We start from the raw sequence: 16,916 nt of genomic DNA on the forward strand, positions 1-16,916 counted from the left end.
TATTTAAGCTAAAAAAAAGAAAATAATCTGACCCAGTGCAGTAGTGTGCTTGGACCCATACATGAGACTATAGGCTAATAGTGTCCTTGGTTTTACGCTATCTAGTTTTCTGGTATTTCAGCACCTCACTCGTGGACAGCTCCACACTCTAACCATGACCTCAAACATATTCCCCCTTAGCCAGTCTCTCTCTCTCTCTCTTGCTCTCTCTCTCTCTCTCTTAGTTTTAAGCGTTCTATTATTCTGTTATTTCAGCACCATACTAGTGGACAGATCCACACTCTCACTGACCTCAAACATTTTTCCTTTGAAGCTTCTCTCTATTTTTCTCTCTCTCTCTCTCTCCAAACTCTCCCTCTACTGATCCCTCCTTTTATTTATCTCTTCATGGATTCCCTCCCCCATCCATGCTATAACATAAGCCACCATTCACATTCAAGTGGCATTCCGTACATTTGCTCCCAGAGACCTAAGCTCTCCCAGTCCCAACACAAAGTGGTGGAGCCTAGAGCTGGAACGATAGACTAACAAGAATCGACACTGACCGCACCCATCACTTTACGCAGGCGTTTTGCTGATCAATATGATAAGTAGCCTATACTAGAGAAATGTGAAGTTTTAACAAGAAATAAGTTTGCTAATATTGGTAATTTTTAATGGGACAATTGATTTGACCAACCATCAAACTAGTAGTAGTAGTTTAAAGGATCATAAAAAAAACTGTGGTGCAAATTCATGTTATAAACTTATCATTCTATTTCTCATTATCACATCAATTCAGGCAATTCATTGCAATATAGATGAATGTCCAAATTGCCTAGCTGTAATGGGTGCAGCATGGGAATTGTGGTTTATTCTGTAGGCTTTAACTACAAAGGGAATCTCATCCACCCCAATGCCCCATCTTAGAGAAACATAGGTCTCTTCATGTTACTGAAGTCCAGAGTGTTTCAAGGGAATGAAGAATCAAGGGAATTGTTCTTTCTCGTCTCTTTCCTCGCTTCAAAATGTGAGAGCCCAAAATGAATGATCCATGAGGGATTGACCCGGTCCACGATCCATGCCTCTTACTCTTACTCTTCGTAAGGCCAGATGGTATCTATTACCCTTTCCACACATCGTGCCGACCCCAAACAAACTGTGCAGGCTTGGATATTTTATTTTTTACGTTGCCCTTTTCAGAACGGTTCCAACAACTATGTATACTGTGCATTCCATAAGTATTCAGACCCCTTGTCTTTTTCCCCATTTTGTTACGTTATAGCCATATTATAATATATCTTAAATTAATGTTTTTCCTCATAAATCTACACACAATACCCCATAATGACAAAGTGAAAACCAGTTCTTAGATTTTTTTGCAAATTTATTGAAAATAAAAAACAGAAAAACCTTATTTACATAACTATTCAGACCCTTTGCTATGAGACTCGAAATTGAGCTGCGGTGCATCCTGTTTCCATTGATCATCCTTGAGATGTTTCAACAACTTGATTGGAGTCCTCCTGTGGTAACTTCAATTGATAGGACATGATTTGGAAAGGCACACACCTGTCTATATAAGGTCCCACAGTTGACAATGTATGTCAGAGCAAAAATCAAGCCTTGATGTTGAAGGAATTGTCTGTAAAACACAGAGATAGGATTGTGTTGAGGCACTGATCTGGGGAAGGGTACCAAAACATTTCTTAAATGGAAGAAGTTTGGAATCCCCAAGACTCTTCCTAGAGCTGGCCGCCCGGCCAAAGAGCTGGCCGCCCGTCTGGAGGAGACCTGGCAGCATCCCTAAGATGAAGCATACTGGTAGCAGCATCATGCTGTGGGGATTTTTTTCATCGGCAGGGACTGGGGAGACTTGTCAGGATCAAGGGAAAGATGAACAGAGCAAAGTACAGAGAGATCATTGATGAAAACCTGCTCCAGAGCACTCAGGACCTTAGATTGGGGTGAAGGTTCACCTTCCAACAGTAACAATGACCCAAAGCACACAGCCAAGACAACGCAGGAGTGGCTTTGGAAAACAAATCTCTGAATGTCCTTGAGTGGCCCAGCTAGAGCACAGACTTGAACCTGATCGAACATCTCTGGAGAGACCTGAAAATAGCTGTGCAGCGACGCTCCCCATCCAACCTGACAGAGCTTGAGAGGATCTGCAAAGTAGAATGGAAGAAACTCCCCAAATACAGGTGTGCCAAGCTTGTAGTGTCATACCCAGGAAGACTCGAGGCTGTATTCGCTGCCAAAGGTGCTTCAACAAAGTACTGGGTAAAAGGTCTGAATACTTACGTAAATGTGATATTTCAGTTTTGAATTTGTCATTAATGTCCTTAAAATGTATAAAAACCTGTTTTTGTTCCGTCATTATGGGGTATTTGTTTATCCATTAGAATAAGGCTGTAATATAGCAACATTTGGAAAAAGTCAAGGGGTCTGACTACTTTCCGAATCCACTGTAGGTTGGTTTGGCTTAGTTCGGTTGCTCAGTAGTGTGAAGGACATTTTACTGCAAATTGTCATAGTATCTGTTTGAGAATGGTGTTTTCCCTCTCTCTGGCTGCCGTGTCTAGCACTCACAGTCAACACTGTTTATAACGAAGCCTCTTCTCAGCTCCCATCCAAATTCGATGGCATGCCTCATCTTCACATTCTGTTTGACCTTGCAGACACAAGTACACAACTCCCGAGCACAACAGATGCTAACGGTTTCACCTCCTTACCACCATCATCGGTCGCCTTGAGGGAATCTTGTGAGGGAATCTTGTGAGGGAATTTTGTGAGGGAATCTTGACACGTACACAGTCCTCCTTTTACCCTTGGTCACTGTCCTCTTGAGTTGACAATGTTTATTCAACGGATTTCTGAAGGTCCGGGTAGACTCTATTTACGCGAGGGAGACAGGATGGGGGTGCTGCTTCTTACCATATCAAATATTTGTAACCGGTGAGTCATCATGAGTGAGAAAAATCCATTGTGACACTCGTGAATGTGCAGTGCATCTCAAATCGGTGATGAGGTCATTGGTTTTCGGGCACCACAGTTGCTCTCCTCCTCTCCTCTTTTCCTCGTGCAGGTTTTCTCTTTTTCTTTCTTCTCGCCAGTGAAACGGTTTGAGTGGGTAAGGCCACACTGTCATCAGTGGAGGAGCCTCACCTGTAATTTGCAGCACGCTGCTCTGTGGCGGTGAGGTCGTTCCCATTCACTGGCATAGCGGGCTGTGCGGTCCTGTGTTGCATTTTTACCACTGCTTATGCTACCTATAGCCTACCCGCTGCACACAGACGACGTCTATTCCGTGTTGGTTCAACGTAATTTCGTCGGAATGGTGTGGAAACAACGTCGATTCAACCAGTGTGTGCCCAGGGGGGTAGTTAAACCAGACTGACTGCAACATTCAGCTTTGTTTAACCAGGTTAGTATGTACAGGATATGTACCAGTAGTCACCGCTATGTATCCAAAGACACTTATCTTCAATGACACGTGAAGCAATGTCATAAAAGGGATCATTCAGTCACGTGGAGAAGCTTTCTCTTCCTCTAAAACTAACCAAGTGATAAAACTGACCAAGTGGTTCCTCTACTGTAAATTGGTCTCTGTTCAGTTATTCTGATGAGAAAACCCACCAGGGGAGAGGCCATCTCCATTTCAACCAGGCTTTCCCATTCATCTGCCGAATTAGCTGCACTGAAATCGACTCGACCCCAAACCTCACCTGTCCTCTCACCTCCCTCTCTCTTCTTTCTTATCCTCTCTCCTCTCTCCCTCAGACGAGCATGTTCAGCACGCGGGCACTCACGCTCCTGTCCTCTGTGTTTGGGGCTTGCGGCCTGCTCCTGGTGGGCGTGGCTGTGTCCACAGACTATTGGCTGCTGATGGAGGAGGGCGTGGTTCTGCAGCAGAACCAGAGCATGGAGGTCAGGATGGCCCTGCACTCTGGCATGTGGAGGGTCTGCTTCGTGGCAGGTATGCTGGAATAGACACATTTTGTTTATATGTACAGAAGCACACATGAACGTATTGTACACATAATGCTTTGTGGCAGGTTTCACATGAGGAAAGCGCTACGTATAAACAGTAGTTCATATGTACAGAGGCACACAGTACCTTACTGTAATGCTTTGTGGCAGGTTTCACGTGAGGAAAGCGCTACGTATAAACAGTAGTTCATATGTACAGAGGCACACAGTACCTTACTGTAATGCTTTGTGGCAGGTTTCACATGAGGAAAGCGCTACGTATAAACAGTAGTTCATATGTACAGAGGCACACAGTACCTTACTGTAATGCTTTGTGGCAGGTTTCACGTGAGGAAAGCGCTACGTATAAACAGTAGTTCATATGTACAGAGGCACACAGTACCTTACTGTAATGCTTTGTGGCAGGTTTCACATGAGGAAAGCTCTACGTATAAACAGTAGTTCATATGTACAGAGGCACACAGTACCTTACTGTAATGCTTTGTGGCAGGTGTCACGTGAGGAAAGCGCTACGTATAAACAGTAGTTCATATGTACAGAGGCACACAGTACCTTACTGTAATGCTTTGTGGCAGGTTTCACATGAGGAAAGCGCTACGTATAAACAGTAGTTCATATGTACAGAGGCACACAGTACCTTACTGTAATGCTTTGTGGCAGGTTTCACATGAGGAAAGCGCTACGTATAAACAGTAGTTCATATGTACAGAGGCACACAGTACCTTACTGTAATGGTTTGTGGCAGGTTTCATGTGAGGAAAGCGCTACGTATAAACAGTAGTTCATATGTACAGAGGCACACAGTAGCTTACTGTAATGCTTTGTGGCAGGTTTCACATGAGGAAAGCGCTACGTATAAACAGTAGTTCATATGTACAGAGGCACACAGTACCTTACTGTAATGCTTTGTGGCAGGTTTCACATGAGGAAAGCGCTACGTATAAACAGTAGTTCATATGTACAGAGGTACAGTATCTTACTGTAATGCTTTGTGGCAGGTTTCACATGAGGAAAGCGCTACGTATAAACAGTAGTTCATATGTACAGAGGTACAGTATCTTACTGTAATGCTTTGTGGCAGGTTTCACATGAGGAAAGCGCTACGTATAAACAGTAGTTCATATGTACAGAGGCACACAGTACCTTACTGTAATGCTTTGTGGCAGGTTTCACATACTACGTATAAACTAGTTCATATGTACAGAGGCACACAGTACCTTACTGTAATGCTTTGTGGCAGGTTTCACATGAGGAAAGCGCTACGTATAAACAGTAGTTCATATGTACAGAGGTACAGTATCTTACTGTAATGCTTTGTGGCAGGTTTCACATGAGGAAAGCGCTACGTATAAACAGTAGTTCATATGTACAGAGGTACAGTATCTTACTGTAATGCTTTGTGGCAGGTTTCACATGAGGAAAGCGCTACGTATAAACAGTAGTTCATATGTACAGAGGCACACAGTACCTTACTGTAATGCTTTGTGGCAGGTACTGGAATCAACATAGGCTATATTTCACATTTCGTTCTGTCACACACACACACACACACACACACACACACACACACACACACACACACACACACACACACACACACACACACACACACACACACACACACACACACACACACACACGTGTTTTATTGTTACCCCATTGTCTTGCGTCAGATCGCATCACTCATACACGGAGCTCATCCCTCAATGGTTGTCACTAGTTACCAAAGCCACAAAGTCAGAATTGGCTATATTGTAAAAAAAAGTTTTTTTAAAAAGGGGGTTTTGGTCTTAATTTAGGGTTCGGGTTAAGCATAATGTTAGCAGTGGGGTTAATATACACTGCTAAACCTTTATACCACACCATGTTTTTGCTTTGTCATTATGCGGTATTGTGTGTAGATTGATGAGGGAAAACATTTATTTAATCCATTTTAGAATAAGACTGCAACGTAACAAAATGTGGAAGAATTCAAGGGGTCTGAATAGTTTCCGAATGCACTGTATACTTACTTATATTGTGTATTTAAAGAGTAATACACTGAGTATACAAAGCATCAAGAAACCTGCTCTTTGGAACGTTTTCAACACATTGAGTCAATGTCCCAAACATTTGAGACTGTTCTGAGGGTAAAAGGGTGTGTAAACTCAATATTAGGAAGGCATTCCTAATGTTTTGTACACTCAGTGTATAATTAAGTGATAAGGCCTGCGAAGACAGTGTTTTGGAGGATATATTGGCACGGGTGCCGTTACACCCGAGACGAAGAATAGTAACTTAGAGCACCCAAACAAAACTCTAATTAAAAACTCTTAAATCAATTGCTATAGTATTATAATGAGGTTTTCTCTAAAGCAGCTCATGGTCACACAGGGATTGAAAAAACATTGTGAAAAGTGGGCAAAATTAGTAAGAATGAGGCAGGTGTATTTGAGCGTGCATTATCACCTGAGCATTATCACGGGCTTCAGTGAGCATGGAAGTGAACTGGGTAAGTGAAAGAGCTACTGTACCTCTATGCTAACGTTATCTAGCTATAGAGCTACCGCATTTAGCTCACGACTTCCATCTAAATAACACTGATAAAACCAACTAAATGTTAACATGTCTGCCAGCTGTTGGTAGCTAACTGCTGGTGCTATCATACTATACATAAACTCAGCAAAAAAAGAAACGTTCCTTTTTCAGGACCCTGTCTGTCAAAGATAATTAGTAAAAATTCAAATAACTTCACAGATCTTCATTGTAAAGGGTTTAAACACTGTTTCCCATGCTTGTTCAATGAACCATAAACAATTCATTAACATGCACCTGTGGAACGGTCGTTAAGACACTAACAGGAGGGGGACCGATTTGGAGGTGGAGGGTCCGTCATGGTCTGGGGCGGTGTATCACAGCATCGTCAGACAGAGCTTGTTGTCATTGCAGACAATCTCCACGCTATGCGTTACAGGGAAGACATCCTCCTCCCTCATGTGGTACCCTTCCTGCAGGCTCATCCTGACATGACCCTCCAGCATGACAATGCCACCAGCCATACTGCTCGTTCTGTGCATGATTTCCTGCAAGACAGGAATGTCAGTGTTCTGCCATGGCCAGCGAAGAGCCCGGATCTCAATCCCATTGAGCACATCTGGGATCTGTTGGATCGGAGGGTGAGGGCTAGGGCCATTCCCCCCAGAAATGTCTGGGAACTTGCAGTTGCCTTGGTAGAAGAGTAGGGTAACATCTCACAGCAAGAACTGGCAAATCTGGTGCAATCCTTGAGGAGGAGATGCGCTGCAGTACTTAATGCAGCTGGTGGCCACACCACATACTAACTGTTACTTTTGATTTTGACCCCCCTTTGTTCAGGGACACATTCTTCCATTTCTGTTAGTCACATGTCTGTGGAACGTGTTCAGTTTATGTCTCAGTTGATGAATCTTGTTATGTTCATACAAATATTTACACATTAAGTTTAAGTTTGCTGAAAATAAACACAGTTGACAGTGAGAAGCCGTTTCATTTTTTGCAGAAAAAGAGTAGTTTTGGCTACGCCAGAGGTCACTGTTACGGTAGAGAGCCCTATGGCTGGGGCCAAAACGATGTGTGTGGAGGACTTGTCGGATGGATCCGCGCGGGTTGATGCAACACCTAAAGTAGAATTTTATTCTGACATCTACATGGACTTGGGCAGTGGTCTCCAAGGCTTTCCTAGTCAATCGCCAAATACTTCAGTAAAAAGCCCAACGATAGCCTTGCTTTCCTGGATTTTATTTGTTTTGCGCTGCTTGAGGTAGCGGCACGTGTTTCGGGTTGCCATGGATTTTTAACCATTTCATTGCGTCTGACGGTACAAACTGCACCTACCCGGCAGGCACTGAGACCAAATGAACTGCACAGATTGACCTACCGCTGGCCAATCAGATAGCTCCGATCCCAGTGTCTGCAGAAAATACGGTATGTCATTGGTCTGCAGCTTTCACGAGCCCACGGCAAAGTTGATAGTCAACTCTACTGTGTGAGATTTCAAATCTTTAAAAAACATCACTAAAGACCGACAAATACAGCAAAGAGCTGCTGTTTTTATGAGTGAGTTCATGTTTAAGATTATATTCAGCACTGTCAACACTTTATTCAACACATTGCTTCCTTATTATATATATATTATTTTTTTATATATTATTATATATATTATTATATTATATATATATTATTTTCCCCTAACCCTAGTGTCAAATAAAAAATAATAATAATAAAAAGGTCACATACACATGGTTAGCAGATGTTAATGCGAATGTAGCGAAATGCTTGTGCTTCTAGTGCCGATCGTGCAGTAATATCTAACAAGTGATCTACCAATTTCACAACAACTACCTCATACACACAATGTAAGGGGACGAATAAGAATATGTACATATAAATATATGGATGAGCGATGGCCATGCGGCATAGGCAAGATGCAGTAGATGGTATAGAGTACAGTATATACATATGAGATGAGTAATGTAGGGTATGTAAACATTGTATAAAGTGGAATTGTTTAAAATGACTAGTGATACATTTATTACATCCAATTTTTAATTAGAAAAGTGTTTAGAGATTTGAGTCAGTATGTTGGCAGCAGCCACTCAATGTTGGTGAGGGCTGTTTAACAGTCTGATGGCCTTGAGATAGAAGCTGTTTTTCAGTCTCTCGGTCCCAGCTTTGATCCACCTGTACTGGCCTCGCCTTCTGGATGATAGCTGTCACGACCGTCTGAAGAAGTAGACCAAGGTGCAGCGTGGTGAGCGTACGTTACTTTTATTTTGTAAATATCGCCAACAAAACAAGAAACAAAGAAACGACCGTGACGCTTACAAGGGCTATAGTGCCACTAACAAAGACAACTTCCCACAAATACAAAATGGAAAAAGGCTCCTTAAGTATGATACCCAATCAGAGACAACGATAGACAGCTGTCCCTGATTGAGAACCATACCCGGCCAAAACATAGAAATACAAAAACATAGAAAACAGAACATAGAATGCCCACCCAAATCACACCCTGGCCAATCCAAATAGAGACATAAAAAGGCTCTCTAAGGTCAGGGCGTGACATTAGCGGGTTGAACAGTCAGTGGCTCAGGTGGTTGTTGTCCTTGATGAACTTTTTGGCCTTCTAGTGACATCAGGTGTAGGTGTCCTGAAGGGCAGGTAGTTTACACCCAGTGATGCGTTGTGCAGACCTCACTACCCTCTGGAGCGCCTTACAGTTGTGGGCGGAGCAGTTGCCGTGCCAGGTGGTGATACAGCCCGACAGGATGCTCTCGATTGTGCATCTGTAAAAGTTTGTCAGGGTTTTTGGTGACAAGCCACTGTAGTGTCGTCTGAAAACTTGATGATTGAGTTGGAGGCGTGCTTGGCCACGCAGTCCTGGGTGAACAGGGAGTGCTTCAATCGTGCTTCCAATGCTTCAATAGGTAATCTATGTTTGTTAACTTTCTATTAAAACATATTGTAATGAGATCACTTCTTTCTTTCGGGATATGAAAACCGAGTATGTCTGCTTTACCGTCAGACCGTTGTATTGGTAATGTACACGGTAATGTAAAAGGTGCATTTTTTTGTGATCCAGAGAGGTTAGAACAAGTATCTAGATCATCTATGAGGATGTGGAAGGCTGCAAATTGTGGATTTAAAAGAAAACATGAATCATCAGCATACAATGGCGCCATTGTTTATAATCCCTGGATTTCTAGGCCCTTGATATTATTGTTGGATCTGATTTTAATAGGTAACACTTCGATGGCCGTAATAGGTAGATATGCGATAGTGGACAACATTGTTTTACTCCTCTTGACAGTTTAAAAATGACTGAGAAGTAGCCATTTTTTTATATTTTACACCTAAGGTTACTATATATAATGTTAACCCATTGTATAAGAGATTCTCCAATATTGAAATATTCCAGGCATTTAATATACATTCCAGTCATACTTTATCAAAAGCCTTTTTAAAGTCAGCTACCAATACCATAACTGGTTTGATGGATTTTTCATACTGTACTATTGTTTCCAGTACTTGTCTGATATTATCTCCAATGTATCATCCATGGAAAAAACCTGACTGATTAGGATGAATAATATCCTACAATACCTTTTTAATTCTAAGCGCTATGAACTTTGTTAGAATTTTTGCATCACAACACTGAAGTGTCTGGGTCCTCCAATTTTTTAGATGGACTGGATCTTTATACAGTATTTACCACTTGGGTCCTGTTTCAGTAATAATGAAATCAGACCTTGTTGAGTATCTGATAATCTACCATTTTTATCCGTACAACAGAGCATAATTTGCTAATTGAGAGGTGCCGGAACCAAAATTGAGCTCGAGTGGGGGAGTTCTGAGGTACCATCAGCATTGCATGCATATGGTCGCATTTGCGTAGTGCCATAGAGCAGTAGAGTCGAGGCACTTACAGAAGTTGCACACATGGGGTCTGGGAAAAATGTGTCTTCTTAGAAATGTATTTCATGCAATTCTACATCATTTGGCAGAATCTCTGGCGGAATCTTTTTTAATACCGCACAAATGATCGAGATGGCAGGCCTCTTTGACACTGACAAACTGACATCAATAAAAACGACCTTGTCTTGAATCTATCAAAGGCCTAGGTGTGTGGAGACATATTGTAGGCTACAATACGAGGAGGACATTTTAGTCCTAAAAATGCCAGTTTCACTGATTTACCCAATGATGCGCATCTCACTCGCTGTTGATGGCCGATGCGCGCATGCCAAAAATCCGAGCTCCTTGTTTTACTTTGTATAACAATATCTGGAAGTTGATCAAATCTTTTGGTAGCCTACAGCATAGAGTCTTCTCTTTTCAGCAGTAGCCTATTGCTTTCCAACCTGTGTTTTCCCTTGATTGTATTTGAAATAGTTTTTTCTGCATGCTGTTTGTGTCACGGACAGATTTGCCGCACGTTCCCGACTGTAGGCTATTCCTTGTTATTGGCCTACAATCCACAGCTCGGCTATTTTTAAAAGAAGCTATTTATCCTCCGTGGCTAAATGATAGTCCTTCTCGTGGTGTAGTAGGCTATTCTGGATGATTCCATTACTTTCTGAACAGGCAAATGTACTGTATTTCAATTTATTAGGGGTGCTGCAGGTCCTTGATTCAATGATTTCTATAAGGAAATAAAGGGTGATGTCAACGCTGGAGGATGAGCGACACAGGCTCATGTCTATCAGGGCAGAGAGGGAGAGATCATAGAAAGTGAATCTCATTTTAGTTATGTAAGAGATACAGGCACGCTTCTATAACACAATCACAGCCACGCGCTGGTCTCACACATAGGCCTACAGTAGGTTACAATGCCTGTGCAGAAATCTACTTTTTAACATTACGTTTTTTTTGTGTGGGGGCAGGAGAATTAATGAAGAGGCAACTTGAATGAACTTTGATTTTTACATGACAAAAAGTGACAATTATTTTTCATGCCACAAGAGTTGCAGGATCCGACCAACTAGCTTCTTGAACAAAACAGTCCAAAACGGAGAAGTGCCAGGATCCGGCTCAAATTAAGCACTAATTGAATACTTTTATAAGCCATAAAACGCCCTCTCCCTGTCCACTCGCGATACAACGTGTATTGATTGACTTGCGTTGTTATTGTTAGCGGCTTGTGTCTACTTAATATCGAGGAGTATTTCACATTCTCCGGTCATACGAGTAACAACATGAATTGGTGCATGTGTCAGAAATAATGAAGTGCGACTCGAGTTCTGCCATCAGCTCGAAGACGGTGCCCCATTTTTAGTCAATCAGCAGCACTCAGTGGAGTTCTCTGCTGCTGTTTCTCTCTTTCTCTCTCTCTCTCTCTCTCTCTCTCTCTCTCTCTCTCTCTCTCTCTCTCTCTCTCTCTCTCTCTCTCTCTCTCTCTCTCTCTCTTTACAAGTGTGATCATATATATATATATATATATATATAAATGGTCTGAGAAGAACATTGGCGGGGCAATTCAAGAATAGCCCATATGCAGTGATAATGTACTAAACCTATAGCCTACTGCACAAACCTCATTGTTACATAACTGTTTTTAATAGGTTAATGTTGCATATGCTTACGTCAGAAGAGGTTGGTGACCACAGGGCTAGGGCATCACGATGATATTCCCTACACTGGATTGACTGCAGATTTTAGGAACGGAAAATTGAATGTGTTGGGTCTGGCTGCCCGGTGTGGGGGCTGGCTGCCCGTTGTGGGGTCTGCACGCTGCGGTAATTCGGCCATTCTGTGGCTCTGGGGGGGGGATTTGCCGAGTGCGGGCTGTACTGAAATGTGACGCTTCGCATTGGATCCGACGATGGATCTGATGGCATTTCTAAGAAGCCCCGGAGACAGGATTTCTTTGGAGGTGTGGATTGTGGATTTAGCTTATTTCTTGATCTTAAAATCAATGTTGTCATTGTTTTTCAATTAAAAAAAAGTGCACACCAGTTTAAAATGTACAGGGCGGCAGTGGTAAGAGTGTTGGACTAGTTCAAATCCCCGAGCTGACAAGGTACAAATCTGTCGTTCTGCAGTTAACCCACTGTTCCTAGGCCATCATTGAAAACAAGAGTTTGTTCTTAACTGACTTGCCTAGTTAAATAAAGGTAAAAGAAAACAAATACAGTAGGCTTCAAGTAATATGTTCCTCCACCGCGTGAGTCATAGAAATTATGATTTTGCGTCCGGAGGTTCCAGCGGTCTTCGTGGTTTTTATATGCAGGGAGCATAAATTGTACAATTCTATACTAACAAATACTTCTTCAAGCTTGAAGTCGGAAGTTTACATACACCTTAGCCAAAAACATTTAAACTCAGTTTTTCACAATTCCTGACATTTAATCATTGCAAAATATTCCCTGTCTTAGGTCAGTTACGATCACCACTTTATTTTAAGAATGTGAAATGTCAGAATAAAGGTATTCCAGCCTTTATTTCTTTCATCACATTCCCAGTGGGTCAGAAGTTTACATACTCAATTAGTATTTGGTAGCATTGCCTTTACATTGTTTAACTTGGGTCAAACATTTTGGTTATCCTTCCACAAGCTTCCCACAATAAATTGGGTGAATTTTGGCCCATTCCTCCTGACAGAGCTGGTGTAACTGAGTCAGGTTTGTAGGCCTCCTTCCTCACACATGCGTTTTCAGTTCTGCCCACACATTTTCTATAGGATTTAGGTCATGGCTTTGTGAAGGCCACTCCAATACCTTGACTTTGTTGTCCTTAAGCCATTTTGCCACAACTTTGGAAGTATGCTTGGGGTCATTGTCCATTTGGAAGACCCATTTGCGACCAAGCTTTAACTTCCTGACTGATGTCTTGAGATGTTGCTTCAATATATCCACATAATTTTCCTACGTCATGATGCCATATATTTTGTTAAGTGCACCAGTCGCTTCTGCAGCAAAGCACCCCCACAACATGATGCTGCCACCCCGTGCTTCACGGTTGGGATGGTGTTCTTCGGCTTGCAAGACTCCCCCTTTTTCTTCCAAACATAACAATGGTCATTATGGTCAAACAGTTCTATTTTTGTTTCATCAAACCAGAGGACATTTCTCCAAAAAGTATGATCTTTGTCCCCATGTGCAGTTGCAAACCTTAGTCTGGCTTTTTTTTATAGCGGTTTTGGAGCAGTGGCTTCTTCCTTGCTGAGCGGCCTTTCAGGTTATGTCGATATAGGACTTTAACTGTGGATATAGATACTTTTGTACCTGTTTCCTCCAGCATCTTCACAAGGTCCGTTGCTGTTGTTCTGGGATTGATTTGCACTTTTTGCACCAAAGTACGTTCATCTCTAGGAGACAGAATGCGTCTCCTTCCAGAGCGATATGACGGATCCCATGGTGTTTATACTTACGTTCTATTGTTTGTACAGATGAACGTGGTACCTCCAGGCGTTTGTTCAGCATTGAATGTGTGGACTAGGTTAGCTTCCTATTATTTTCATATGAAGTGACTGGCTTCGAACAACGTTAGCAAGCTAATGCCATGGACAAATTTAAGTTAGTTGTTGTGCACACATTGTCAAACTCCAGAAATACTGTCCTGTCAAGCACCAAACATCTTAGCTAGATGTACAAATTAGCTAATAAGACTTTCTCTGAAAAAAAAAACATATTACGGACCAATTTTAGGGTGAAATAGGATTCATTAGGCAATGTTACCTAGGTCATATCAGAGAGGGAGGTGGGGCATGGCATGTAGTGACGATTGATTACACACCACACCTACCAAGTAGTGCCATGCGAGAGTTTGGTTCAATAGGGTCTGGCTCTGACAGATATGTGTACAAGCTAGCTAGTGTGTACTAGCTAGTGTGCATGTAGTGACGTAATCAGTGGAGGATCCTCAGAGGAGGAAGGGGAGGACCATCTTCCAAAATGAAGAAGAAGCAAGAGAGAGAGAGAGAGAGAGATAAAACAAAAATGTAAAATCAGTATCAGTTTTACTTACTTAGTTAGCAAATACAGCTAGCTAGTTTAGCCTACTCAAACACTCTGCTCAAACTAAGGGATGCTATGTTAGCTAGCTGGCTATGACTATCCAACACAACACTGGAACTTTTCCAAATCAAGGTAAGCTTTTGGTTTTACTAATTTAATGCCACCTTGGCCTGCCGGTGTAAGTGCTAAACTGCTTACTGACTGTACACTGTAACTGTAACGTTAGTGCATGATTGTAACGTGTTAGTTATATTAGCTATGTTGACAATGATGTTACTTTAGCTAATATGGTGAAAATGATGTAGGCTGTGAGTAGGGGTTATGATATGGTTTGGCTTACAAATGTTTTTTTTGCCTGGTCACATACAGCTGATGTGTTGTGCGTTGAATCCCACAAGCGAAGAGAAAAGGTGAGAGGAGTAGATACAACGTGATACAACGTGGCTGCTATGAAAGTGAACTGTGTTACGTGTGATCATGGGCAATTCTGTTGAAAAATGTTTCTTAAACGCAAACTCTTGTTGCAACTGTTAAACTAATAATTACACCCCAAATCAGCAAGATGCAGGCTAGAGTAGCGGTATTGAATGTGTCAACAAAGCATCCTTCACTCATACTGCCAAACATACCCTCGTATAACTGACCATCCTTCCGATCCTCGACTTCGGTGATGTCATCTATAAAATAGCCTCCAACACTCTTACTCAACAAACTGTATGCAGTCTATCACAGTGCCATCCATTTTGTCACCAAAGCCCCATACACTACCCACCATTTCGACCTGTACGCTCTCGTTGGTTGGCCCTCGCTTCATACTCGTCGCCAAACCCACTGGCTACAGGTTATCTACAAGTCTCTGCTAGGTAAAGCCCCGCCTTATCTCAGTTCACTGGTCACCATAGCACCACCCACTCGTAGCACGTGCTCCAGCAGGTATATCTCACTGGTCACCCCCAAAGCCAATTCCTTCTTTGGTCGTCTTTCCTGCCAGTTCTCTGCTGCCCTTGACTGTAACGAATTGCAAAAATCTCTGAAGCTGGAGACTCACATCTCCCTCACTAGCTTTAAGCACCAGCTGTCAGAGCAGTTTACAGATCACTGCACCTGTACTTAGCCTATCTGTAAACAGCCCATCTATCTACCTACCTCATCCCCATACTGGTATTTATTTATTTTGCTCCTTTGCACCCCAGTATCTCTACCTGCACATTCATCTTCTGCCGATCTACCATTCCAGTGTTTAATTGCTATATTGTAATTACTTCGCCACCATGGCCTATTTATTTCCTTAACTTACCTCATTTGCACTCACTGTATATAGACTTTTTGTTTTCTTTTGTTCTACTGTATTATTGACTGTATGTTTTGTTTATTCCATGTGTAACTCTGTGTTGTTGTATGTGTCGAATTGCTACGCTTTATCTTGGCCAGGTCGCAGTTGCAAACGAGAACTTGTTCTCAACTAGCCTACCTGGTTAGATGAAGGTGAAATAAAAAAATTAAAATTAAACTGTAGACCTGTCCATTTATCAATGCCTGTTGCCTCAAATTTTTCTCTCGACTCGTGTGCACCTACATTGTAAACTTTCATTCATAGGCTAGATTGTAGCAACCTCATGATGGGTAGAGGGAAAATCTATCATGTAGTAGTAGTATCATGTAGTAGCCTAAACCTATCACTGTTACACTGAACTGGGTGAGTGGAATATGAATGACAGTCATCCAATATGCTCTAATATAAATAAGGCCATGCTCATGAAAAACAAAAATTGTCCTCCCGCATCTTAAACGGCACCGGCTCCACTGGACATAATGCATGTAGTGACATAATGCTAATGGCGGTTGTACTGTTACAAGTACGCTCAATGGCAATGGTCGCGGTGTGTATTAGGTGCAGCGTGTAGTGGTCCCAGCGTGTAGTTACTGCAGTCCGACGATACATTTTATTGGACAGATCAGTGCAGGCGGAATCGACGCGCTATCTGACGTAAGACGATGATTGTTACCCATGACTCAGAGGCATCAGTCTGCTAAAGTTGAAAGGAACGCTTAAGGAAGAATGTACACACACACACACACACACACACACACACACACACACACACACACACACACACACACACACACACGCACGCTCCTTTAGCCAGAGTTATACTGGTGGCCTTCCAGCAGAATGGCGTTGTTTGCGCTGGTGCCTGGTACACAAGGTGGAATGTGGCTTTCCTCGCCGACTGTTCACCTCTGTGCCACTCTGATTAGGTGTCCCGCCCCCTGTCCAAATTCCAGGTTAACGACTTACTCCCTATTCCACCCCAAGTGTTTCTTCTGCTCATCTGTCTCTGTCTCTCTCAGGACCTGAAAAGGGGAGATGTGTAGCATCGGAATACTTCACCACTGAAGCTGAGATAGACATCGTGACCGAAAACACTGCAAATATACTAAGTAAGTGACAACAGGGAGAAACGTGCA

The 16,916-nt window shown here is 42.4% G+C and overlaps 1 protein-coding gene across 3 annotated transcripts in view; it reads left to right on the forward strand.

The window, feature by feature from the left end:
- Positions 1-16,916, forward strand: part of LOC118399269 (voltage-dependent calcium channel gamma-7 subunit-like) — a 33,261-nt gene that overhangs the window by 4,786 nt on the left and 11,559 nt on the right. For all 3 annotated transcript variants that reach the window (XM_052471997.1, XM_052471996.1, XM_052471998.1), the window contains 2 exons: positions 3,766-3,961; positions 16,800-16,889. In XM_052471997.1, the coding sequence (XP_052327957.1) occupies positions 3,772-3,961; positions 16,800-16,889 (280 nt within the window). In that variant the 5' untranslated portion in view covers positions 3,766-3,771. The remainder of the gene's footprint in view (positions 1-3,765; positions 3,962-16,799; positions 16,890-16,916) is intronic.

The sequence above is a fragment of the Oncorhynchus keta genome, chromosome 20 (assembly GCF_023373465.1).
Source record: "Oncorhynchus keta strain PuntledgeMale-10-30-2019 chromosome 20, Oket_V2, whole genome shotgun sequence".
In the NCBI taxonomy this organism is placed as follows: Eukaryota; Metazoa; Chordata; class Actinopteri; order Salmoniformes; family Salmonidae; genus Oncorhynchus; species Oncorhynchus keta.